Source organism: Ranitomeya imitator, chromosome 4, assembly GCF_032444005.1.
Source record: "Ranitomeya imitator isolate aRanImi1 chromosome 4, aRanImi1.pri, whole genome shotgun sequence".
Taxonomy (NCBI): Eukaryota; Metazoa; Chordata; class Amphibia; order Anura; family Dendrobatidae; genus Ranitomeya; species Ranitomeya imitator.
The window spans coordinates 588,372,664-588,395,268 of record NC_091285.1 but is presented as its reverse complement, the minus strand read 5'-3'; the positions used below and the strand labels follow the sequence as shown (position 1 = coordinate 588,395,268).

General features: G+C 42.7%; 1 protein-coding gene across 2 annotated transcripts in view; it reads right to left on the bottom strand.

The window, feature by feature from the left end:
* Positions 1-9,621: 9,621 nt before the first annotated feature.
* LOC138676835 (prolactin-releasing peptide receptor-like) overlaps positions 9,622-22,605 on the bottom strand; it is a 319,426-nt gene continuing 306,442 nt past the window's right edge. For both annotated transcript variants that reach the window (XM_069766490.1, XM_069766492.1), the window contains one exon: positions 9,622-10,964. In XM_069766490.1, coding sequence (XP_069622591.1) covers positions 10,343-10,964 — 622 coding nt within the window. In that variant the 3' untranslated portion in view covers positions 9,622-10,342. The remainder of the gene's footprint in view (positions 10,965-22,605) is intronic.

Genomic DNA, 22,605 nt, shown 5'->3' with positions numbered 1-22,605 from the left:
ACTATTTGTGAGAGAGATGGCACACTCAGGACTGGCACACAAGCCCAAAGGCCAATATTAATCTCCCACTGTATTTTTATCAGGGAGAATTTATACACCCCACAAAAAAAAATACAGAAAAATGAAAAGGCTTTCTATGGCCCACTATGTGAGAGAGATGGCACACACAGGGATGGCACTCTAGCAGAAATGCCAAATTGCCAATCTTAATCTCCCACCAAAAAAAAAAAAAAAAAAAAAACAGGGAATGTCCTACAATTACTATCTCCCTGCCTGCAGTAATCTCAGCCAGGTATGGCAGGCAGCTACTATCTCCCTGCCTGCAGTAATCTCAGCCAGGTATGGCAGGCAGCAATAAGGAGTGGACTGATGCACAAATGAAATAAAAAGTGTGGACAAACAAAAAAGATAGCTGTGCAGAAAGGAAGGAACAAGAGGATTTGTGCTTTGAAAAAAGCAGTTGGTTTGCACAGCGGCGTACACACAGCAATGCAGCTATCAGGGAGCCTTCTAGGGCAGCCCAATGAGCTACAGCGCTGAGGGGAAAAAAAAAAAAAAAAAAAATTCCACTGTCCCTGCACACCGAGGGTGGTGTTGGACAGTGCAAATCGCTGCAGCACAAGCGGTTTTGTGGTTAATGGACCCTGCCTAACGCTATCCCTGCTTCTGACAAAGCGGCAGCAACCTCTCCCTAAGCTCAGATCAGCAGCAGTAAGATGGCGGTCGGCGGGAACGCCTCTTTATAGCCCCTGTGACGTCGCAGACAGCAAGCCAATCACTGCAATGCCCTTCTCTAAGATGGTGGGGACCAGGACCTATGTCATCACGCTGCCCACACTCTGCGTTTACCTTCATTGGCTGAGAAATGGCGCTTTTCTCGTCATTGAAACGCGACTTTGGCGCGAAAGTCGCGTACCGCATGGCCGACCCCGCACAGGGGTCGGATCGGGTTTCATGAAACCCCGACTTAGCCAAAAGTCGGCGACTTTTGAAAATGTTCGACCCGTTTCGCTCAACCCTAATCACCACTTTATTAATCTCAGAGAATGCACATGCACCTATCTATCTCTCTATCTATCTATCTATCTATCTATCTATCTATCTATCTATCTATCTATCTATCTATCTGTCTGTCTGTCTGTCTGTCTGTCTATCATATCTGGTGCACTTTTATACGCTCAACTGCATATTCATGCTTTCTTAGCCCCTTTTCACACGCCCGGTTTTATATCCATATGTGGTCCGCTTTTTAAGGGCTGCAAATACGTGGTGGTGTGCACATGTCAGGTGAAAAAACAGTTGAAATGTCCTTTTTAATGTACCATGGACGAAATGCATGCTGCACACATGTACACTGATAACATTTGTACGTCATCAGTGTGACAAGTACTGGCGCCTAGGAAAAGCAGTACAGTTAGCGCTTTTTCCAGGCGCCGGGTGCTGAATGCAGCACTCATCATTATCACTTGGTCTCCATGCGATCAGCGAGACCAGGCGAGTCTGATTACAGTTAGTCAGCAGCCACTGTCTGTGTTTAGCACTAACTGCAACTGTCATCATTGTCACCTGGTCTCCCTGCGATCAGTGATATCAGGAGAGCCTGATGACAGTTGTAGTCATCAGCTGCTGTCTTTTCCTAGCACGTATTAAATAAACAATTAAGTAAAAAAAATGATGTGGGGCCCCCCAAAATTTTCCTAACCAGCTGGGGGAAAGCCGATGGCTGGGGGATGATGTTAATTTTCTGGGAAGGGGCCAATAGCCATAAAGCTTCCCAGGCTATTAATATCGGCTCACAGCTGTTTCCTAAGTCTTTACTAGTTATTATAGGGAAGACCCCCCCTCCAAAAAAATTTGTGGAGTCCCATCTACATACAGTAACAAGTACAGGCTAAACAGACAGCTGTGGACTGATATTAATAGCTTAGAAAGGGGCCATTGATATTGGCTCCCAGACCAAGAACATCAGCCTTCAGCCACCCCAGAAATGGTGCATCCATTAAATGCACCGAATTTTGTGCATAGTCTCTGCTCTTCCCACTTGCCCTGGTGTGGTGGCAAGTTAGGTAGTAGTTGAGCTGAATCTGAGAAGTGCTGCCTGTGACCACCAATAACCTTAATGACATCACTGCTGGTCACACGCAGCTGTTTTCTCAGCTCAGTGTATTCCAGCTGGCTTGGAGAGGGGTCGCATAACTGTTGTGTCCGCTCACTAAACCATCCAGATTGTTGTGGGACATGACCTTTAATGGATTATCGGTGGATAGGTGAGTATAATTTTGCTTTTTTATTTTTGTGGAATAAAAGGGTAAAAGAGTGTCCGGAGTTTTTGTATCAAATAAAGGACTCTTTGTGTTGATTTCAATAAAAAGACTTTACCCTTTGCCTTTACTATATTTGACTATGGGGGTAGTGAGGGGGGTGTCTTATAGATGACTTTCCATTACTAACCCATGGGTTTAATGTCAGCGGCCATAAAACAGGTGACATCAACCCCACAACTATTACCCTTAACTTGCCACCGCAAGCTTTCCCTCAGCTGGTTATGAAAATTAAAGGCGGACACCATGCCATTTTTTAAATTTATTTACAAGTTTTTTTTATTTATTTACTTTACTTATTTACATACAAGTACAGAAAAATGAGAAAGCAAAGCATTGATTAAAAATCTTACTGACATATTTCTATCTAGCTATCTATAAACAGCAAAAAAAATGAAACAGCACATTAAATATAAGCACAACGGGCCTCCCTTGCAAAATATCCCTTCTTTGCAAAACAACATAAAAGTAGAAAAAGCAGGCAGCACTCCAATACTTCTAAAAAATCTGGAGAACATTATTTGCCATGGTGGTGGTGCGCCCGCCAGAGCCGTGGGGATGCTCGGTATCGGGTTGGTTCTTAAAGGGGATGTGTCACGGCAGCAGTGACCCGGGCCGGGCTCTGGGCCTTAAGTAAAAGGGTCAATGACTTGAAGGGGGAAATAAAGTTTATAAGGGAATATGGCCGACGCTGCAGTTCAGATCCACTGGGGCAGTTGGTGACGCAGCTAAGATGTTTCAGCTCTCCACATGCAGAGCTAGTCCTCAGCGCAGATATAGGTGTTGATTGTGATGATGGTGGTTGTGCTAGTTGTAGTGCAGGGCAAGTGATGCAGGAATAATTTAGAGGACACAGCTGGGTGCAGTTTTCAATGCTTTACTCACAGTTCTGCAGATTACTGTCTCCAGCAGTGTGCTGTGTCCTCTGGGTCTGTGGACCAGCCAACCCCCAGATGATTTGGGGTACACTTCTCCAGGACTTCTCTCTTATGTTCCTTTCCTGGCTATCTCACTGTGCTGGTTCTCACCTCTCCTGCCCTGTGCCTTCACACACAGTGTCCCAAGCTGGCAGCCCCGGATCTTGTTGGGTGATGTCTCTCTAGTCCCCTGCTTCCAATGTGCCTGCCTTTTAAGCGAATATGTGTGGATGTGGCAGTGGCACGTACAGATACCACAGCCTCTGGCTGGCTAGCTGAGCCTTGTAGTTCTTCACTAGTCTTGGGGGCCGGTTCGCCACTGCAACCTGGTCCCTCCACCTGGCGATGGTCAGTGTGGATGTGGGCCCCATGGGTGGATTATTCACTACCCGTGCCCCTAGGACCCCCTCTTCCTTCTGAAGCTTCTTTCTCTCTCTATAGCTCCCTCCCACAGGGAGCTCCTTCTCAGCACATCTCACTCCCTCTCCTTCCTCTCACAATCTCCCTAACTTTCCTTCCTAATTAGCTCCTCCCCTAACTACTGGCTCCACCCACACCTTCTACCTCTTCTACCTAGTAACCCACTCCAGATGGGAATGAGGCCATCCTCCCACAGGGTACACCCAGATGCCCTAACTGGAGTGGTGAGGTGTTGGATGCTGGTATTAGAGTCCTGGGTAGTGCCCACTCCTTACCTGAAAGTGAAATACCACACCTCTGGATGAGGTGCAGTACCACTGTGGAGTCTGAACCTTCAGGGGCACCACAGTGATGTGGCAATGTTTTGGTTACAATGAACCTTTTTCAAATGTATCCTACCTATCATATAATACTCTTTAATTTGAGTTCTGCATTTTTTTCCATATGTGTCACACTGATAGCAAACGGACACATGGATATCACATGGATGTCACATATGTACACACGGTCAGATATCACATGGACACTAACCATGAATCTCATCAGTACTGGTTTTTCCAGTAAAGCAATAACCAGGATGTGTGAAGAGGCCTTACTAAATATGTACCCCAGTATTTTATTCCCTTTCTTGCATTCCTACGCATCTATTCTCATCAGTAATTACACGCTTAGCAGTAATCCACCAAAATAACATCTGCTATTTTGACTCGGTGTTACTTAAATATGGCATTTTTTGACACAGGGAATCATCTTCCTTTTAGGTTGTAGGATAAACTACTTCTAATATGACTGTAAAATCTATAAAATCTATTCATATACAATTTGATGCCATTTAATATGACGATGGGATGGATTTAAGTTGGCGATGTCAATTATGATCTTTATATGGAAGTAGAGATAATGTTAGATGTGATTATGAACAGAAATTGGAACCTGACAGATTTCATATGAAGCTTTACTTGTTAATGGATTTTGTGAGCTTTTTTACAGATAGTGAAAATGCGTTAGAGCTTTCATTGCTTGTGCAACCGTTTATCTTCAATTTGAATAGTCAATGTTATTTGGCAGCTCACATGGCCCTGGTGTGTGTATTTTATTTCCTATATGCTTTGTCATTCCCTTTTATAAACCATGTAGAGGACTCAAAAGAGGCAATAAAGTGTAAGCAAACCATACAGTACAGCTGCAATGGGATCCATAAGGGGCTTTAGTTCTTCACAGGAACTACAAGGTAAGCGAATACATTAGATAGTGGAGAATTAGGCCAAAGTTTTGCCGTTTTGCTTTTCTTTTCTCCTATGACAGAGTTGGAAGAAGAAAGGACATCATTTTTTGGAATCTCCAGTACTGGTATGGGCAGTATTTTTGTCTTGGGGATTTTTGTTCCTCATCATAAACCAGTTGGGAATGTAAGAGGTTGTAATTTGTCTCTGATAACGTTTCCTTCACACAGAAGGTTTTGCTTTAAGTCTCAGAGTCCAACATTGCATACATTGGGTAGGTTTATTTCGAAATAAAGGAGTTTCACATTATTGTACTCTTTTCATAAATTATGAAGGATTTCATAATTATTTCTGTTCAAATTAATCTTGTCATTCCCACAAGTACATACAATGTTAATTTTATGGATTGCTATCATCAAAAAGGATCTAAACCAAATTGAGAATTTGAAATAAAGTTATAGATAAAATAATAAAGAACAGAAGACTGAAGAACATAATTAAAGGGAAACTGTCACCCCAAAAATCATATATGAGCTAAGGCCACCGGCATCAGGGGCTTATCTACAGCATTCTGTAATGCTGTAGATAAGCTCCCGATGTAACCTGAAAGATGAGAAATAAAGGTTATATTATACTCACCCAGGGGCGGTCCTGCTGCGGTCTGGGTCCAATGGGTGTCGCGGTCCGGTCCAGCGCCTCCTATTTTCATACCATCACGTCCTCTTCTTGTCTTCTTGCCGCTGCTCCGGCGCAGGCGTATTTTGTCTGCCCTGTTGAGGGCAGAGCAAAGTACTGCAGTGCGCAGGCATCGGGAAATGTCAGAGAGGCCCAGCGCCTGCGCACTGTAGTACTTTGCTCTGCCCTCAACAGGGCAGACAAAGTACACCTGCGCTGGAGCCGCGGCAAGAAGAGGACGTCATCGTATGAAGATGGGAGGCCCTGGACCGGACTGTAACGCCCATTGGACCCGGACCGCACCGGGACCGACCCTGGGTGAGTATAATATAACATTTATTTCTCATCTCTCAGGTTACATCGGGGGCTTATCTACAGCATTACAGGATGCTGTAGATAAGCCCCTGATGCCGGTTGCCTTAGCTCATATACGATTTTTTGGGGTGACAGATTCCCTTAAATTCAAGAGCTCTTTATTGAGGTGAGGATCAACCAAAAGCTATTAGAAGAGTAATGGTCTTTTTCCATGTGAAGATCAATTTATGAAAACAAGCGGAAGCTGATGATAGAAGAAGTTTTAAGGCTTGGAAGATACGTACTTACAAGAAATAATTGTTTATTTTTTTGTCATTTTGAGATGGCCTCTCTTTCCTCATTTCCTTCTCTTTCCTCTACTAATGATTTTGAAGATGTCAGTATACAGGACAGACCTATTACTGAGACAAACTAGCGAATTCCCGCTGATCGCTCAATCAGTGCACATGTTCCCACTAACAGTAATTAGGAACCTTTGTTAAGCCTGATAGTTATCCACCATGTAATAATATCAGAGAGGAGTCATATTGGGTCCTAATTTCTTCTGCAACATGACAGCAGCCCAAAAAATAAAGCCAATGACATTAAGAACTATCTTCAGTTTAAAGATGAATAATGGAGGTTGAAGTGATGATATGGCCCCCACAGCCTAATTTCAATATCATCGAGTCTGTCTGGCATTTCGTGAAGAGACTAAAGGATTTGCATAAATGACATCTACAGAAGATCTGTGGTCAGTTCTCCAAGATGTTTGCAACTTGCTTCCTGCCGAGTTCCTTCAAAATTGTGTGCAAGTGTAGCTAGAAGAATTTTTGCTTTGAAGCTGTTTGGAAAGGAAAGAGCGGTCAGACCAAAATTTGATTTGATTTAGGTTTCTCTTTTGTTCATTCACTTTTCAGTTTGGTAATTGAAAAAAACTGTTATCACTTAAATTTTTTAAAACATTCTTACTTTGCTACAGTATTTTTTTACATATTTGCCTAAAAACTTTTGCACAGTACTGTATAATGTTGGCTTTAACAGGAATATTGCATTGCATTTTTGACTTTTTATAGTTCGCAAAGTAGGAATAGCAAAGCCAATTACATAATTCGAACCACCAAAAAATAATGATATGATGACTCAATGATGCATTTTCCATCTGAGAGATTCCACTGACATGAACATTTTCTCGTGATCTCTTAGAATAGCTTGATGTTGGATATAATGTTAGGGCCAAAAGTGATCTAAATTGCCATTGTAACCTAGAAAGGAATAGCCACTATAAAAATACTTGAAACTGATGCATTGATGGAGTATTCTGAGACTGCAGTGAATCATTCTTCTTCAGGCCCTTGTTAAACATTTCAATTTTGTTCAGTCGTTTGAATCAGTATTTTTAAGCCAAAGAAGAAGAGAAAAACTATAATGGAAAGATTAAAGTGCAGGTTAGTAGGAGGCCCTGATGACGAATGACAAGAAGTATATTTTACATTTCTAATCAATGCTCATACATTTTCTTTGATTTTGTCTAGTCTCTAAATGTCCGTTTATTCAATAGATAAGAGCACATAAATAATGGCAAAATCATTTTAAATATCCGATGGATTTAAACAGTCAGTGCACTTCTGTATCTCTCATTCTTAGCTTCTTAACCTAGCTTGTATTGGTCCTTAAAGTCATCACTACATTCAGAATTGCACAGATAAAACTCTCGTGGATTAAGATTCTCAGTGAATAAGGGTAAATTATGTTTCAGAGAATTAATGGAAAAGAACATTTTTAAAGATTGTATTATCTCTGATGTCTGATGTAAAATGTGAAAGAAAGATGTCATTTGAAAGAGGGTGTCCACTTCTTTGTAGGCCATCGTTGTTTAATTGGTGGAGGTGCGACATTCGGCATCCCCGCTGATGTCGGCAGTGTCGGGAACTGCTCGGTTACATTGTGCAGCTCCATCGATGGAATAGTGGCCGTGGCCGGGTATTTCATATTAGCCCTCTTTTGATTTGAATAGGGGGCAGATGTAAAGTACCTGGCCGCGGACACTATAGAATTAACAGTGCTGTACTGTGCAGCTCTGTTATTGGGCAGTTCCGGCTGCTGCCAACACAGCCAAGGTCACCGGGTGTCGCACCCACACCAATCAGACATTGATGACCTATCTTAAGGATGGGGTTACTGCAAAAGAGAGGACTCAGAAGACCGCAGCGTCTGATTGCTCCTACTCCTGTGCTGAGAAGAAGCACTTCTCCTTCATTTTTATGATGTTTATTTCTTTTGGCAGAACAGAGGTTAATTGGCCATGTTAGAAACTCTGGGATTATGAGCTCTCAGCAGAGCTCAGTTAGCCACTCCCATCCCCTTTATTATCTAGGTTCTGATTCAAATCCATGTCAAAGCTAGAATTTGCTACATGGATTAGGAGGAGTGGTGTTCATATGAGAAAAAGGAGGAGTTACATGTGACTGTTGCGTGGTTTGTAATTGTGGTAATTCCCTTCCCTCATCTACTTTTCTTTTTTCCCCATCCTCCACTCCGAGGTCTATTCCTCTGTTATATGTGAGTGAATATTTGTATGCCTGGTGTTTTCAGTTACCCTTCTTTGTGTTGCCTTGTTTGTCGGGGTGGCGTACTGCGGTGCACAATAGCGCCCCTTCTCCCTGGGTGGGGGAAGATAACAGATGGAGAGCTAATTCAGGAGATAAGGCAAGGGTGGTGGCCCCAGCATCTTCATCTTCAGAAGTATCACGGGAAATAGGGTGAGCTAGAAAGCCCCCTAGTTTTAGGAACAGGGAAGGAGCCCCTGGTCCCTGGTCACTCGACAGCTGTGTCATGACACCATCATTAAAGTAGTGGACAACCAACCTCTTGAAGGCACCATGTTATAGTGCTCACATTAGTTATTTTTTCAGGTGGCGTGGTAGTATATTCACTTGTATTAAGCAAAGTAGATCTATCCATAATAGATTCAAGAGACACTGCTTCTAAACTGATATATCATTTCAATTTGTTTCTACACTGTTTTCCTCTGGTGGCTTTTCTTCTGATCTACCTTTCTTTAGAGCTCTGGGTTAGGATGCATTATTATCACCAATCCTCCTCTTTAGGAAAAAGTGTTAAGAGCTTGGTGATGACTTGCCCAAGTCCAGCTCCCTGCTTGTCTGCAGCTGTTATGATAGTTTGTATAGTAGAGGACAACCTGTTTCAGTAAGAAACACCATGAGGGTGGCATGCAGGCACATTGGTATATACTGGTGCTTTATAATTCCAGGAACATAGCTCTGTAAATCCAGGAAAACACTGGATTGATAAAACAAAGTCTTCAACAATTTTCATCTAGGCTTCTTCTAGGGAGATGGACATTTCACAAAGTGGCAAAGTATGAAGTAGTATGACCTGTGAACAAAATTAGTGTTTCTCAATCCCAATCATCAGAGTGCCCTCAACTGTTTACAATTTGAGTATCTATTGTAGAGAAAAAAGTCCTGTGCAATATTACATAAATACTAAATCACTACCTGTTGGAGGATTTTGCAGACTAGAGATACACTTACCGTAACTAGAAAACCGCATTTCTTAAGGGTGGAAACTAAGATTTCAGTATGACTCACACCCACACCACACAACAAATCTTTGGATTCTTCTCATTTTCTATAACATGTGTTAGACTGTTTTCCAATCAATTACATCATTTAAATGATCAACCATTGTGATAAATTACTAACAAAAACTAATTATTGACTTTTTGCTTTTAATTATGTTTTGTTTTCTGATTATTAAAGACCATTTATTTTCCATTTTTGACTCATATTCATTTATCAGGAATGAACATATAATTGGTTTACAATTAGAGCAATAAAAGCAATGGATCGAATGTTTCGGATGAAAGTTTTTCTAGAGAATGGACTCTTAACACAATCAAACTCAGGAAAGTTTCCAGTGCAGCATCTTTGTACAAGTTTACCAGGCAGCAATATGTCTACAATAAGGATCAGCCCTTAGGATTTAAGTAATATCCTGTTAGAAGGCACATTTTTATCAATGTTATTCTCCTGTATTCTGAAGTGTTTCCTATAGTAATAACAACACTGTTCCTTGGTGAATGGGTCACTGTAGTTGAAGGGGAATTGACCAGCCACCACGTTCCAATATACCAAAATCACACCATTACTGAAATTAATTTTTGTCACATGTATAAAATCTCAAATGCTCCCCAGTATTAATCCATGATTTTTAAGGAACTTCTAACCTCCTCTGTCAAAATTGGAGAAGTATCCGAAGTTTCCTCGGTGGCGGTCTACCTGGAGATGTTGCGAAGGAACTACAGAATGCTTGTTTTCTATTTATGGATCATGACATGCATATCAGAAAAGCATTTAGTGACTTCAAGAACATAGCATACACAAAAGAGCATAGCTTAATGGTTTACTTTAAGTTGATCTTTAAACCCTTAGGTTGTTTCCGCTAGGAACCATTGGTTAGGTAACTTCTAGAGCTTCACACAGTTGTTGGTTGGGATAATTTTACGCTTGAAGGTGAACATTTTCTTTAGTTCACTGCGAAAACGGTCATGGAGCCAGGCATACAAGAATGGATTGCAGCAAGAAGAACTCATGGCAAACCAATGACAGAGAAGTTGAATGAGAAGGAAATAATGCTTGTTGATGAGATTGATGTCAATGTCCCGGATAATATTGAAAACATGTATAGGAAGCCAACATATTCCAAAGGCTGTTACCACCAAAACAATGAGCCTGAATATCTTCCTCTTGCGGAGTCTATCAAACTCTGCTTGGCTTTGCGTGGGGTGGCCCGGGACCACTCTGTTTTTCAGCTTAACCGTGATACAAAAATAGGACAATGACACTGCAGACAAAGGGAGGATGTAGGTGATGATCAGGGTGCTGTAGGCATAGGCCAACCTTTCTGTCTCTTTATCAAGCCAAAATTCCTCACAGATCGTAAAGCCTTGTTGTTGAAACTCTATATGATAAGTATGAGCAATAGCAGGTCCAACCAAAGCGAAGGACAGCAGCCAGATCCCTCCCAACACATAGACACATGTGGTGACAGTTATTCTTTTCTTCAAAGGATGTACAGTTGCATAGTACCTTGCGAGAGACAGAAAAAGAACAAATAATTAGAGCTTCCCATAAATGTTGTGAAATTGCAATTAGTTGGGATTTGAAACATCTCTCAACATTAATTACCGTACTTCTTACAGTAATCTAGAAATCTGGATAGTTACGCTGTAGCTTTGTGCCATTTGGCATAAAAGTAATTTTATGTCTAATTAATATGTTATTCTAATGAGTCTTAAAATGCGGAGTATTTTGTGTTACAGGTGAGAACATCACAAACCTTCTAAGGGCTGAGATATTGTGATATATTTTATACTGTAAGTACATAATCCCATTAATCATAGGCAATCTGCTTACCATGGGATCCACTGTTGTGATCAACTGAGATCACCAAACGCAGTCAGCAATGCATTTAGTCTGCAATGACCATCTACATAATAAATCAATGGCCCAAGCTTGATCTGCATTCACCCATCGGACAGAACCACACAATTTGCATACAGCGCGGGACATGAATACAGCACTTTTTCGGAGGTATGCAGGGGCACCTCTGAGGGTATAAAGTGATTGTAGAAACTGCATTTAGGGCACAGTTTAAGGTAAAATACTGGTGACAGGTAACTTTTAGCACTGTTTAAAGCAAGCTTAGAGGAACCCTATACACGACAGACAACATATAAATTCTGTGCAGACATTGACTTTGGTCAGTATCCCACTGATTCTGAGATTGTCTTTTGTGACATATTGTCTAATATATAATTGCCTAGAATACTACTTCCTGCAATTTGTGCCAACTTCCTGTCCGGAGCTAATGTCCGGAGCTAATGTCCGGAGCTAATGTCCGGAGATAAGTGACGTCAACAGTGTCCAGTGTCTGATTGGTTGCCGCCTGCTGCGAGCGACCAATCAGAAACGTGCCGTACTGTGACACACTCCGCCCGCCATTTTGGTGTGATTTTTGAATTTTTACCTCACAGCAAGTTTCTACTGCGTGGAGGCGGGCCCAGTGACGTTGCTCTTCAAGCTCCTGCCGAATTTCGTCAAAAAAATGATAATACCATTTACCAAAACTACAGTTAGGGCCAGAAATATTTGGACAGTGACACAAGTTTTGTTATTTTAGCTGTTTACAAAAACATGTTCAGAAATAAAATTATATATATAATATGGGCTGAAAGTGCACACTCCCAGCTGCAATATGATAGTTTCCACATCCAAATCGGAGAAAGGGTTTAGGAATCATAGCTCTGTAATGCATAGCGTCCTCTTTTTCAAGGGACCAAAAGTAATTGGACAATGGACTCTAAGGGCTGCAATTAACTCTGAAGGCGTCTCCCTCGTTAACCTGTAATCAATGAAGTAGTTAAAAGGTCAGGGATGGATTCCAGGTGTGTGATTTTGCATTTGGAAGCTGTTGCTGTGAGCAGACAACATGCGGTCAAAGGAACTCTCAATTGAGGTGAAGCAGAACATCTAGAGGCTGAAAAAAAAGAAAAAATCCATCAGAGAGATAGCAGACATGCTTGGAGTAGCAAAATCAACAGTTGGGTACATTCTGAGAAAAAAGGAATTGACTGGTGAGCTTGGGAACTCAAAAAGGCCTGGGCGTCCACGGATGACAACAGTGGTGGATGATCGCCGCATACTTAATTTGGTGAAGAAGAACCCGTTCACAACATCAACTGAAGTCCAGAACACTCTCAGTGAAGTAGGTGTATCTGTCTCTAAGTCAACAGTAAAGAGAAGACTCCATGACAGTAAATACAAAGGGTTCACATCTAGATGCAAACCATTCATCAATACCAAAAATAGACAGGCCAGAGTTAAATTTGCAGAAAAACACCTCAAGAAGCCAGCTCAGTTCTGGAAAAGTATTCTATGGACAGATGAGACAAAGATCAACCTGTACCAGAATGATGGGAAGAAAAAAGTTTGGAGAAGAAAGGGAACGGCACATGATCCAAGGCACACCACATCCTCTGTAAAACATGGTGGAGGCAACGTGATGGCATGGGCATGCATGGCTTTCAATGGCACTGGGTCACTTGTGTCTGTTGATGACATAAGAGCAGACAAGAGTAGCCGGATGAATTCTGAAGTGTACCGGGATATACTTTCAGCCCAGATTCAGCCAAATGCTGCAAAGTTGATTGGACGGCGCTTCATAGTACAGATGGACAATGACCCCAAGCATACAGCCAAAGCTACCCAGGAGTTCATGAGTGCCAAAAAGTGGCACATTCTGCAATGGCCAAGTCAATCTCCAGATCTAAACCCAATTGAGCATGCATTTCACTTGCTGAAATCCAGACTTAAGACGGAAAGACCCACAAACAAGCAAGACCTGAAGGCTGCGGCTGTAAAGGCCTGGCAAAGCATTAAGAAGGAGGAAACCCAGCGTTTGGTGATGTCCATGGGTTCCAGACTTAAGGCAGTGATTGCCTCCAAAGGATTTGCAACAAAATATTGAAAATAAAAATATTTTGTTTGGGTTATGTTTATTTGTCCAATTACTTTTGACCTCCTAAAATGTGGAGTGTTTGTAAAGAAATGTGTACAATTCCTACATTTTCTATCAGATATTTTTGTTCAACCCTTCAAATTAAACGTTACAATCTGCACTTGAATTCTGTTGTAGAGGTTTCATTTCAAATCCAATGTGGTGGCATGCAGAGCCCAACTCGCGAAAATTGTGTCACTGTCCAAATATTTCTGGCCCTAACTGTATATATATTTAGTTGTGAAGTGGTTCAGTGACATTTTCACACCAATTTTGAACTTTTGTTTGGTGTTTTCTCCATATACTGCCTATTATTCACTGACTGTTATACTGAGAGACTGCCGTTTATTAACCTCTTCTTTGCCACATTGGGTATATTGCTCTATTATTTGCCACATAAGGACATTGTCCATTATTGCCCAGCAATTTCTCTGCAATATAAACTGCCTATTTATTAATATCTGCATTCCTGCAAAGAACTATTGCCTATTATTAACTGGGTATTTTCCTACTACCTGACATTGTTCTTAAGCAAAGAACCGTTGTTGTGGCATTTGCCACAACACGCAAAGTTGTCGTCTGATGTCTTTCATCCCTCCCCTCATAAGCATGTTCATGGATCCTGTGTAACTGTACCTTAAATAACAAGAATTGTCAAGAGCTGGTGAGTGCAGCCATTTTTTGTTCTTTCTTACTATTATTTATTAATTGTATTATTCTTACATTTGAATGAATAAAGTATATATGGATTCTAGACTCCCGATTCTTTAGAATCGGGCTGCCATCTAGTACTTCATAATAGTAGTAAAATTTCTTTGATGTGACTTGGCGTTTTTTGTGAAAAAATGGAAATTTGGTCACAATTTTGAAAATTTAGCAATTTTCAAACTTAATTCTTATGGCCTTAAATTAGAGATATATCACACAAATCAGTTGATAAACAACATTTCTGACATGTATACTTTACATCAACACAAATTTTTTAAGCATATTTTTTTTTGTTTAGGAAGTTAGAAGGGTTGACCAGCGATTTCTCATTTTTCCAACAAAATTTACAAAACCATTTTTTAGGGACCACATCACATTTGAAGTGACTTTAAGGGGTCTATATGACAGAAAGTACCCAAAAGTGACACCATTCTGAAAATTGCACCCCTCACGGTACTTAAAACCACATTCAAGAACTTTATTAACCCTTCAGGTGCTTCACAAGAACTGAAGCAATGCGGAAGGAAAAAAAAAGAAACATTTACTGTAATTTTTTTCACAATAATTTTACTTTAGCTCCATTTTTTTTATTTTCACAAGGGTAACAGGGGAAAATATGCCCTAAAATGTGTAGCGCAATTTCTCCTCTGTATGCCAATACCTCATATGTGGGGGAAAACACTGGGTGCACCGCAGGGCCCAGAAGGGAAGGAGCAACGTTTTACTTTTAGAAATCAAAAATGGCTGGAATCGAGAGCCGACATCATGTCGCGTTTGGAGAGCCCCTAATGTGCCTAAACAGAGGAAACCCAAGAGAAGTTACCCTATTTTGGAAACTAGACCCCTTAAGGAATGTATCTAGATGTGTGGTGAGCACATTGAACACCCAGGTGCTTCACAGAAGTTCATAACATAGAGTCGTGAAAATAAAATATCACATTTTACCCACAAAAATATGCTTTCAGTTCTAAGTTTTTGTTTTCACAAGGGAAACAGGAGAAAATGGACCCCAGGACTTGTTGTGCATTTTCTACTGAGTATGCAGATACCCCATATGTGGGGGAATATTAGGATTTGGATGCACGGCAAGGCTCAGAAGGGAAGGAGCACGTTTGACTTTTTGAACGCAAAACCGTCTGAATTTGAAAGCGGACGCTATGTCTCATTTGCAGAGCCCTTAATGTGCCTAAACAGTGGAAATCCCCACAAGTGACCCCATTTTGGAAACTAAACCCTTAAGGAATTTATCTAGATGTTTTCATGAGCATGTGGAACCCTCATGTGCTTCATAGAAGTTTATACCATAGAGCTGTGAAAATACAAAATCACATTTTACCCACAAAAATGTAATTTTAGCCACAATTTTTTATTTCCACAAGGGAAACAGGAGAAAGTGGACCAAACTATTTGTTGTGCAATTTCACCTGAGTACGCTGATACCACATATGTGGAGGAAAACCACTGTTTGGGCGTATGGCAGGGCTCGAAAAAGAAGAAGTGAAGTTTTGGAATACCAACTTTTATGGAATGATCTGCGGTGTCATGTCGCATTAGGAGAGCCCCTGATGTGCCTAAACAGTGTAAACCTCCCAAAAGTGACCCCATTTTGTAAACTACACACTTCTAGAATTTTATCCAGGGGTATAAGTGAGCATTTTGAACACACAGGTACTGCACAGAATTTGATAACATTAGGTCTTCATATTTTGGAATTTTCATAATGGATAATAGGAGAAAACAGGTCCCATAATTTGTTTCACAATTTGTCCCAAATACAACAATACTGCATGTGTGGTCAAAAACTTCTGCTTGGGCACCTGGCAGGGCCAGGGAAGTAAAGAATGCTATTTGCCTGGGATAGATTGTTAATGCTATGTCGCATTTGAAAAGCCCCTTATATGTGAAAACAGCAGAAAAACCCTACAATTGACCCCATTTTGGAAAACATACCCCTCAAGGATTCATTTAGGGGGGTAATGAGTATTTTGAACCCATAGGTGAATCACCGAATTTTATAACATTGAGATGTGGAAATAGGACATTTTAGTGGTAAAAATTAAATTTTTTAATTTGCTGCAAATTTGTCAGGTACACAAGGGTTAATAGAGGAAACTAGACCCCACAATTTCTTGCACGATTTCTCCCGAACGTGGTGTTGCCCCTTATGTTGTCAAAAATTACTATTAGGCCACACGTCAGGGCTGAGACTCAAGGCGGGATGTTTGACTGCAAAGATTTTGCTAGAATAGTTTGCGGGCAACATTTGCAAAGTTCAAAGGTGCCAGAATAGCAGAAAACCCCCAAAGTGACCCCATTGTATAAACTGCATCACTCAATTAATTCATTTACGACTGCAGTGACTGTCTTGTAACATCCACGCTGGTTTTTTTTTCTGGAGATTAGCAAATCTGCCAGTCTAGTAACCATGCATTGTGTCCCCATACAGTGGAGAGCCCCCATATACTGTAGGGCCCCCATGCACTCTGCCCAGCTAGTGTTTCTGGCGATATGCACCCGTAATTTAAGTACCTTCTCTCCATAACCATGATGCCAAATATGTGGCCGCTTACTGTGGTTTAGGCACAGTGGGGCTCAGAAGGAGGGGGCATTTGGATTTGGGATCTCAGAGTTCACTGGATTTTATTTATGTGGAGGTAGCCATGTAGCTTTTCCATAGTCTTTGTTCTAGCAGTAATGTGGGAACCCCCTATAGTTCCAGTGACAGATAACAAACCTGAGTGGGGGCTGGTTTCGTGTGGGATAAATTAGGGTTTTCATAGGTAACATTTTGGGGTACATAATATTTTTCTATCGCTTTCAGAATAAGGTTGGGATCACATTCTTGTGTTCTACGCTGAGCACTTATGTCTGGGTTTCCGAGTAAATTCCACAAAAATGTGATTCAGACCCACCATAATGAGGCAAATGGATACACTCCGGTCTTCTCCGGTGGTATCCATTTTGTTGGCCCACACTTGTTTGCTAAAAGATGCCTAAAATGATGGGACACCAATGGGGCTTGTATAATCTGGTCCGACAGGTACCCCTGGCGTGGGTTTAATGCTCACCCTGTCAGGTCCAGGATAAAATAGGCAGAGCCTGCAGGCAGCCCACCAACTCATGTACAGCAGTGTATGAGGCTGTCAGTGTATCACTGACACAACCTGTGAGAGCCACCTTATTGCTGGATCTCACAGGTCACCGTACCTTGGGGTCATCACGTGACCTCAGGGTACCATTGTAACCATCGGGACCCGTGATTTTCTTTGCGGGAGTCGATGGATTCTTGTGAACCGCTTGTAACAAAGCCCTGCGCTTAGTTACCCGATGTTTACCCTGGTTACCGGGGACCTCGGGATCGTTGGTCGCTGGAGAGCGGTCTGTGTGACAGCTCTCCAGCGATCAAACAGCGACGCTGCAGCGATCCGGATCGTTGTCGGTATCGCTGCAGCGTCGCTATGTGTGACGGGGCCTTTAGAGGCCTTAGAGTACAAGTTGTAGCGTTACTAAGAATTGCAAACATTCAGATCTTAAAGCAATAAAAAAGAAACCACAATCTAAATCAGATTATAACTTTGTTGATGTTGACACCTTTAGTTTTTTTGGCTATCTCACAAGTTAAAGTCAGGAGTATTTCTCAAAAAATATCGCAAATGAAAGCCTCTGACTTGCTAAACTATGTAGATACTTTTCTAAGTGGTTTCACTATGGGAGAAAAGGAGACTCCTGGCAATGCATATAGTTATAACAACTAAATAATGGCACACCAGGATCAGACTTCCTCAACCACTTACTCCTCTAGTTGTCCAGTTTGAATATAACAATCACTTCCAAACCTCCGTCTGAACACATCCCTGTTTGAAAATGTCACTAGAGTCTATTTCTTATTCACAAATAACTTATTTTTTATGGTTGACCTATTATATCCCGTGTCTGCCATCAATCAAGATAGAGGGCCGTGGATTACTCACTACTAGTGTTGAGCGATACCGTCCGATACTTGAAAGTATCGGTATCGGATAGTATCGGCCGATACCCGAAAAATATCGGATATCGCCGATACCGATATCCGATACCAATACAAGTCAATGGGACATCAAGTATCGGAAGGTATCCTCATGGATCCCAGGGTCTGAAGGAGAGGAAACTCTCCTTCAGGCCCTGGGATCCATATTAAAGTGTAAAATAAAGAATTAAAATAAAAAATATTGTTATATTCACCTCTCCGGCGGCCCCTGGACATCAGCGGGAGGATCCGGCGTCCGGCACGGCTTCTTTCTTCAAAATGCGCGCCTTCAGGACCTGTGGAATGACGTCCCGGCTTCTGATTGGTCGCGTGCCGCCCATGTGACCGCCACGCGACCAATCAGAAGCCGCGACGTCATTCCTCAGGTCCTAGAAGGCGCTCATTCTAGGACTTTAGCTGAGGAATGACGTCGCGGCTTCTGATTGGTCGCGTGGCGGTCACATGGGCGGCACGCGACCAATCAGAAGCCGGGACGTCATTCCACAGGTCCTGAAGGCGCGCATTTTGAAGAAAGAAGCCGTGCCGGACGCCGGATCCTCCCGCTGATGTCCAGGGGCCGCCGGAGAGGTGAATATAACAATATTTTTTATTTTAATTCTTTATTTTACACTTCCGATACCGATACCCGATATCACAAAAATATCGGATCTCGGTATCGGAATTCCGATACCGCAAGTATCGGCCGATACCCGATACTTGCGGTATCGGAATGCTCAACACTACTCACTACTAGTGTTGAGCATTCCGATACCGCAAGTATCGGGTATCGGCCGATACTTGCGGTATCGGAATTCCGATACCGAGATCCGATATTTTTGTGATATCGGGTATCGGTATCGGAAGTGTAAAATAAAGAATTAAAATAAAAAATATTGTTATATTCACCTCTCCGGCGGCCCCTGGACATCAGCGGGAGGATCCGGCGTCCGGCACGGCTTCTTTCTTCAAAATGCGCGCCTTCAGGACCTGTGGAATGACGTCCCGGCTTCTGATTGGTCGCGTGCCGCCCATGTGACCGCCACGCGACCAATCAGAAGCCGCGACGTCATTCCTCAGCTAAAGTCCTAGAATGAGCGCCTTCTAGGACCTGAGGAATGACGTCGCGGCTTCTGATTGGTCGCGTGGCGGTCACATGGGCGGCACGCGACCAATCAGAAGCCGGGACGTCATTCCACAGGTCCTGAAGGCGCGCATTTTGAAGAAAGAAGCCGTGCCGGACGCCGGATCCTCCCGCTGATGTCCAGGGGCCGCCGGAGAGGTGAATATAACAATATTTTTTATTTTAATTCTTTATTTTACACTTTAATATGGATCCCAGGGCCTGAAGGAGAGTTTCCTCTCCTTCAGACCCTGGGATCCATGAGGATACCTTCCGATACTTGATGTCCCATTGACTTGTATTGGTATCGGATATCGGTATCGGCGATATCCGATATTTTTCGGGTATCGGCCGATACTATCCGATACCGATACTTTCAAGTATCGGACGGTATCGCTCAACACTACTCACTACAAAGTCTAGATGTAGATCATTTCATAGTTACACATTAGACTAAAGTCAATGGAGCCCTCCAATATCGATGTCATTAGCCTTGGCCTAAAACCGGTGTCACACTTGCGTGTGCAATGCGAGAAACTCACGTGAGTCTCTCGCATCAATACCCGACACTGCCACCGGCACGCGGGACCGGAGTGTGTATGTATTTCTATGCAGCTGAAAGTGGCAGGGGTTGATGCGAGAGACTCGCGCAAGTTTCTCGCATTGCACACGCAAGTGTGACACCGGCCTAAAGTATGTGGCGGGCTATGGACTGTCATCTTACAGATGATGTTGGAGTGATATTGATCTGGATGTTGGAATTTCACCAGCAGATCATTTTATTCTCCTGGTGATAAGCCACTGTCCTAGGAGCCTGGCAGTGACTTTTTCATATAGATCACAGAAGTGCTTTGCCAAGCCTAGTCAGGGGAGATTACGGGTTTATGCTCTTGTCATAGTTGTTTGCATGGCTGTGAAGAATGCTGAGATTGTATGGAACCGTAATTTGGCCATGTGCATAGGCCTAATCTGAGGTTAAAACTTTTATTTCAATTCCTGAGGAAAAAAAATTACATAAATATGTTGGGTTCTTTTTAGCAGCAAAAATTTTCTACCATATTCCTCACTCAGCCGTTCCTTGCAGGACAGAAGCTCCCTTGTATATAAGCTTCTTAATTCAATAATGCCAGCACAGCAGGTCAAAATGGAGTTGTTATAAATTAATAACACCTTGCTTTAATGTTAGTCCAGAGTGAGTATAATTACACTTTTGAAACCCACAGAATTTACTCCAAGAAAAATTTGTTTCTGACTGCATCGGCTTGTCACTTTGAAAGGACACTACACAACAAGGATGCGGGCCGCAATCACCATCATTATACTGAGCATGAGTTCCCTGTGAGAAAAGCGACTAACAAATTGCTGTTGTTAATTCTTCTCGTCCATTGAACGTTGATGCTGTGGATGAATATGATTACATTTATCCCAAGCTGACCATAATGCTTTGTGTTGAAAGTACAAAATGAATAATTATATTTTCCAGTAGCATAAAATGGGTTCTAGGAAACAATCAGATTTCATAATTTCAGTTACCAGGTTGCTAAAAGCTCTATGACATGACACAAGTAAACTGGTAATATGTAACTCTCAAGTGGATCCACACCAGTCCCTGACACTCTCTGATCACTTAAACATGTGACATGAAAGTACTGCCCTCTCGTTCAGTATGATCAGATACAGATATTATGTCTGGGGTCTTATTGAACAGACCTTTGTAATATTAGGCAGAATAAACATCACCATCATACAATGACAAGGACAAAGACAAGGATGGGGGTTCCCTTGCAAACTATATATTCATGTGATCCTCATTTAATTTTATATAATAAAACACAACAGGGTTGAAGAATAGAATGACTTGGGAGGGATATATTTTTGCATTGCCAAAAAGGGGAGAATCCCATGTTTAATTCCTCTCTAACAAGCCATAAAACTTAATGGCGGGGTGCATTAAGAGAGGTCTTGATAGACATGATGAGAGCATTATACTGCCTCTGTACAAATCCCTGTGCAGCGCCCCAGGGTCCTGGTCGTTGCAGTAATGTCATTCTTCCACCAGGGGGAGTGATGTTACGTCTGAAGGCAATAAAGGAGATCACTTTACCAGGTATCACAAACCACACAACATACTTCACACTCCAGTCTGCCAGGGGGAGCTATGATCCTATCTATTAGGGCACTCCTCACAATCAGGTAAAACTGGTGGGTTGGACAGGAAGTAGACAGAAGCGAGATGGGTTTCACCCAGGCAGCACCAGTCTGGCGGACGCTGGCTGGGCTACACTCAGTAAGCTGCTATCTGAGCTTCACTCAGGTAGTGGGTCCCTGACAGGGGTGGGATCCCGTCAGAGGCCTAGACAGAAGGATACGGAGCTGCACCTGCTTACCAATGAGGCAGCATCTAAGGAAAGACATTGAAAGGAATTGCGTTGCTGAAAGTGAGAAACGAAGTCATAGCAAAAGGAGAGGAAACCAGAAGGAGTTCAGCCCTGTAAAAGGCTGCCTCCTTTCTGAGGTGCAGAAGCCGGTAGCCGGAACACCGAGGGAGTCATCGTCTCCAAGCCTGGCTCCACAGACCGACAGGACAGCTAGTTCCATATTAGTTGCCCGACCTTATACCCAGAAGGCACGGTGGCAACTGTGGGGGCCGAGGCGTGCTAGAGTCCCTGTAAAAAGCCTCAGGCCATCAGTCATACGGGTTTGTCCTATCCTTACCATCAGGGGGACAGAGAGAGAAAGACATAACATCCACAACAGTTGTGAGGACCTTACCGAGACGCACAGTAGGGAGGTACTACAACACCTAGGCGCTAGAGGAAGGCTACTGATTTCCGCCTGGATAAGAGGACTCTGGATTTACCTTCAGACCGGCCGGACTCTGCCTGCCCTGTGATCTGGTGCTCTGGACTGTGGACGCTGAAGCCTTCAGTAAAGGTAAAGAGACTGCAACCTTGTGTCCTCGTTCTTCACTGCGCCTCACACCATCCACCATCCACACACTGGGAAGCCCGGGGACATACTTCACCTGTGGGAAGGTATACCAACTGGCTGCCATAACATCACCCCAGCAGACCCCTAAGCAGCGTCGGTCACCCTGACCAAATACCACAGGTGGCGTCACGAACATTATCCCTTTAAAGACCTTTCCCCCTTTAATCAACGGACGCCCCTAGGGCCATGGACCGGGTCAGCCACCATGACATCCCCCGTGAGAACCTAAGGGCCCGGCTCTGAGTACCCAATTGCCCTACGGGGGCGCTCCACCTGGTTAGACCGCATATGGAGTACTGTGTACAGTTTTGGGCACTGATGCTCAGGAAGGATATAATGGAACTAG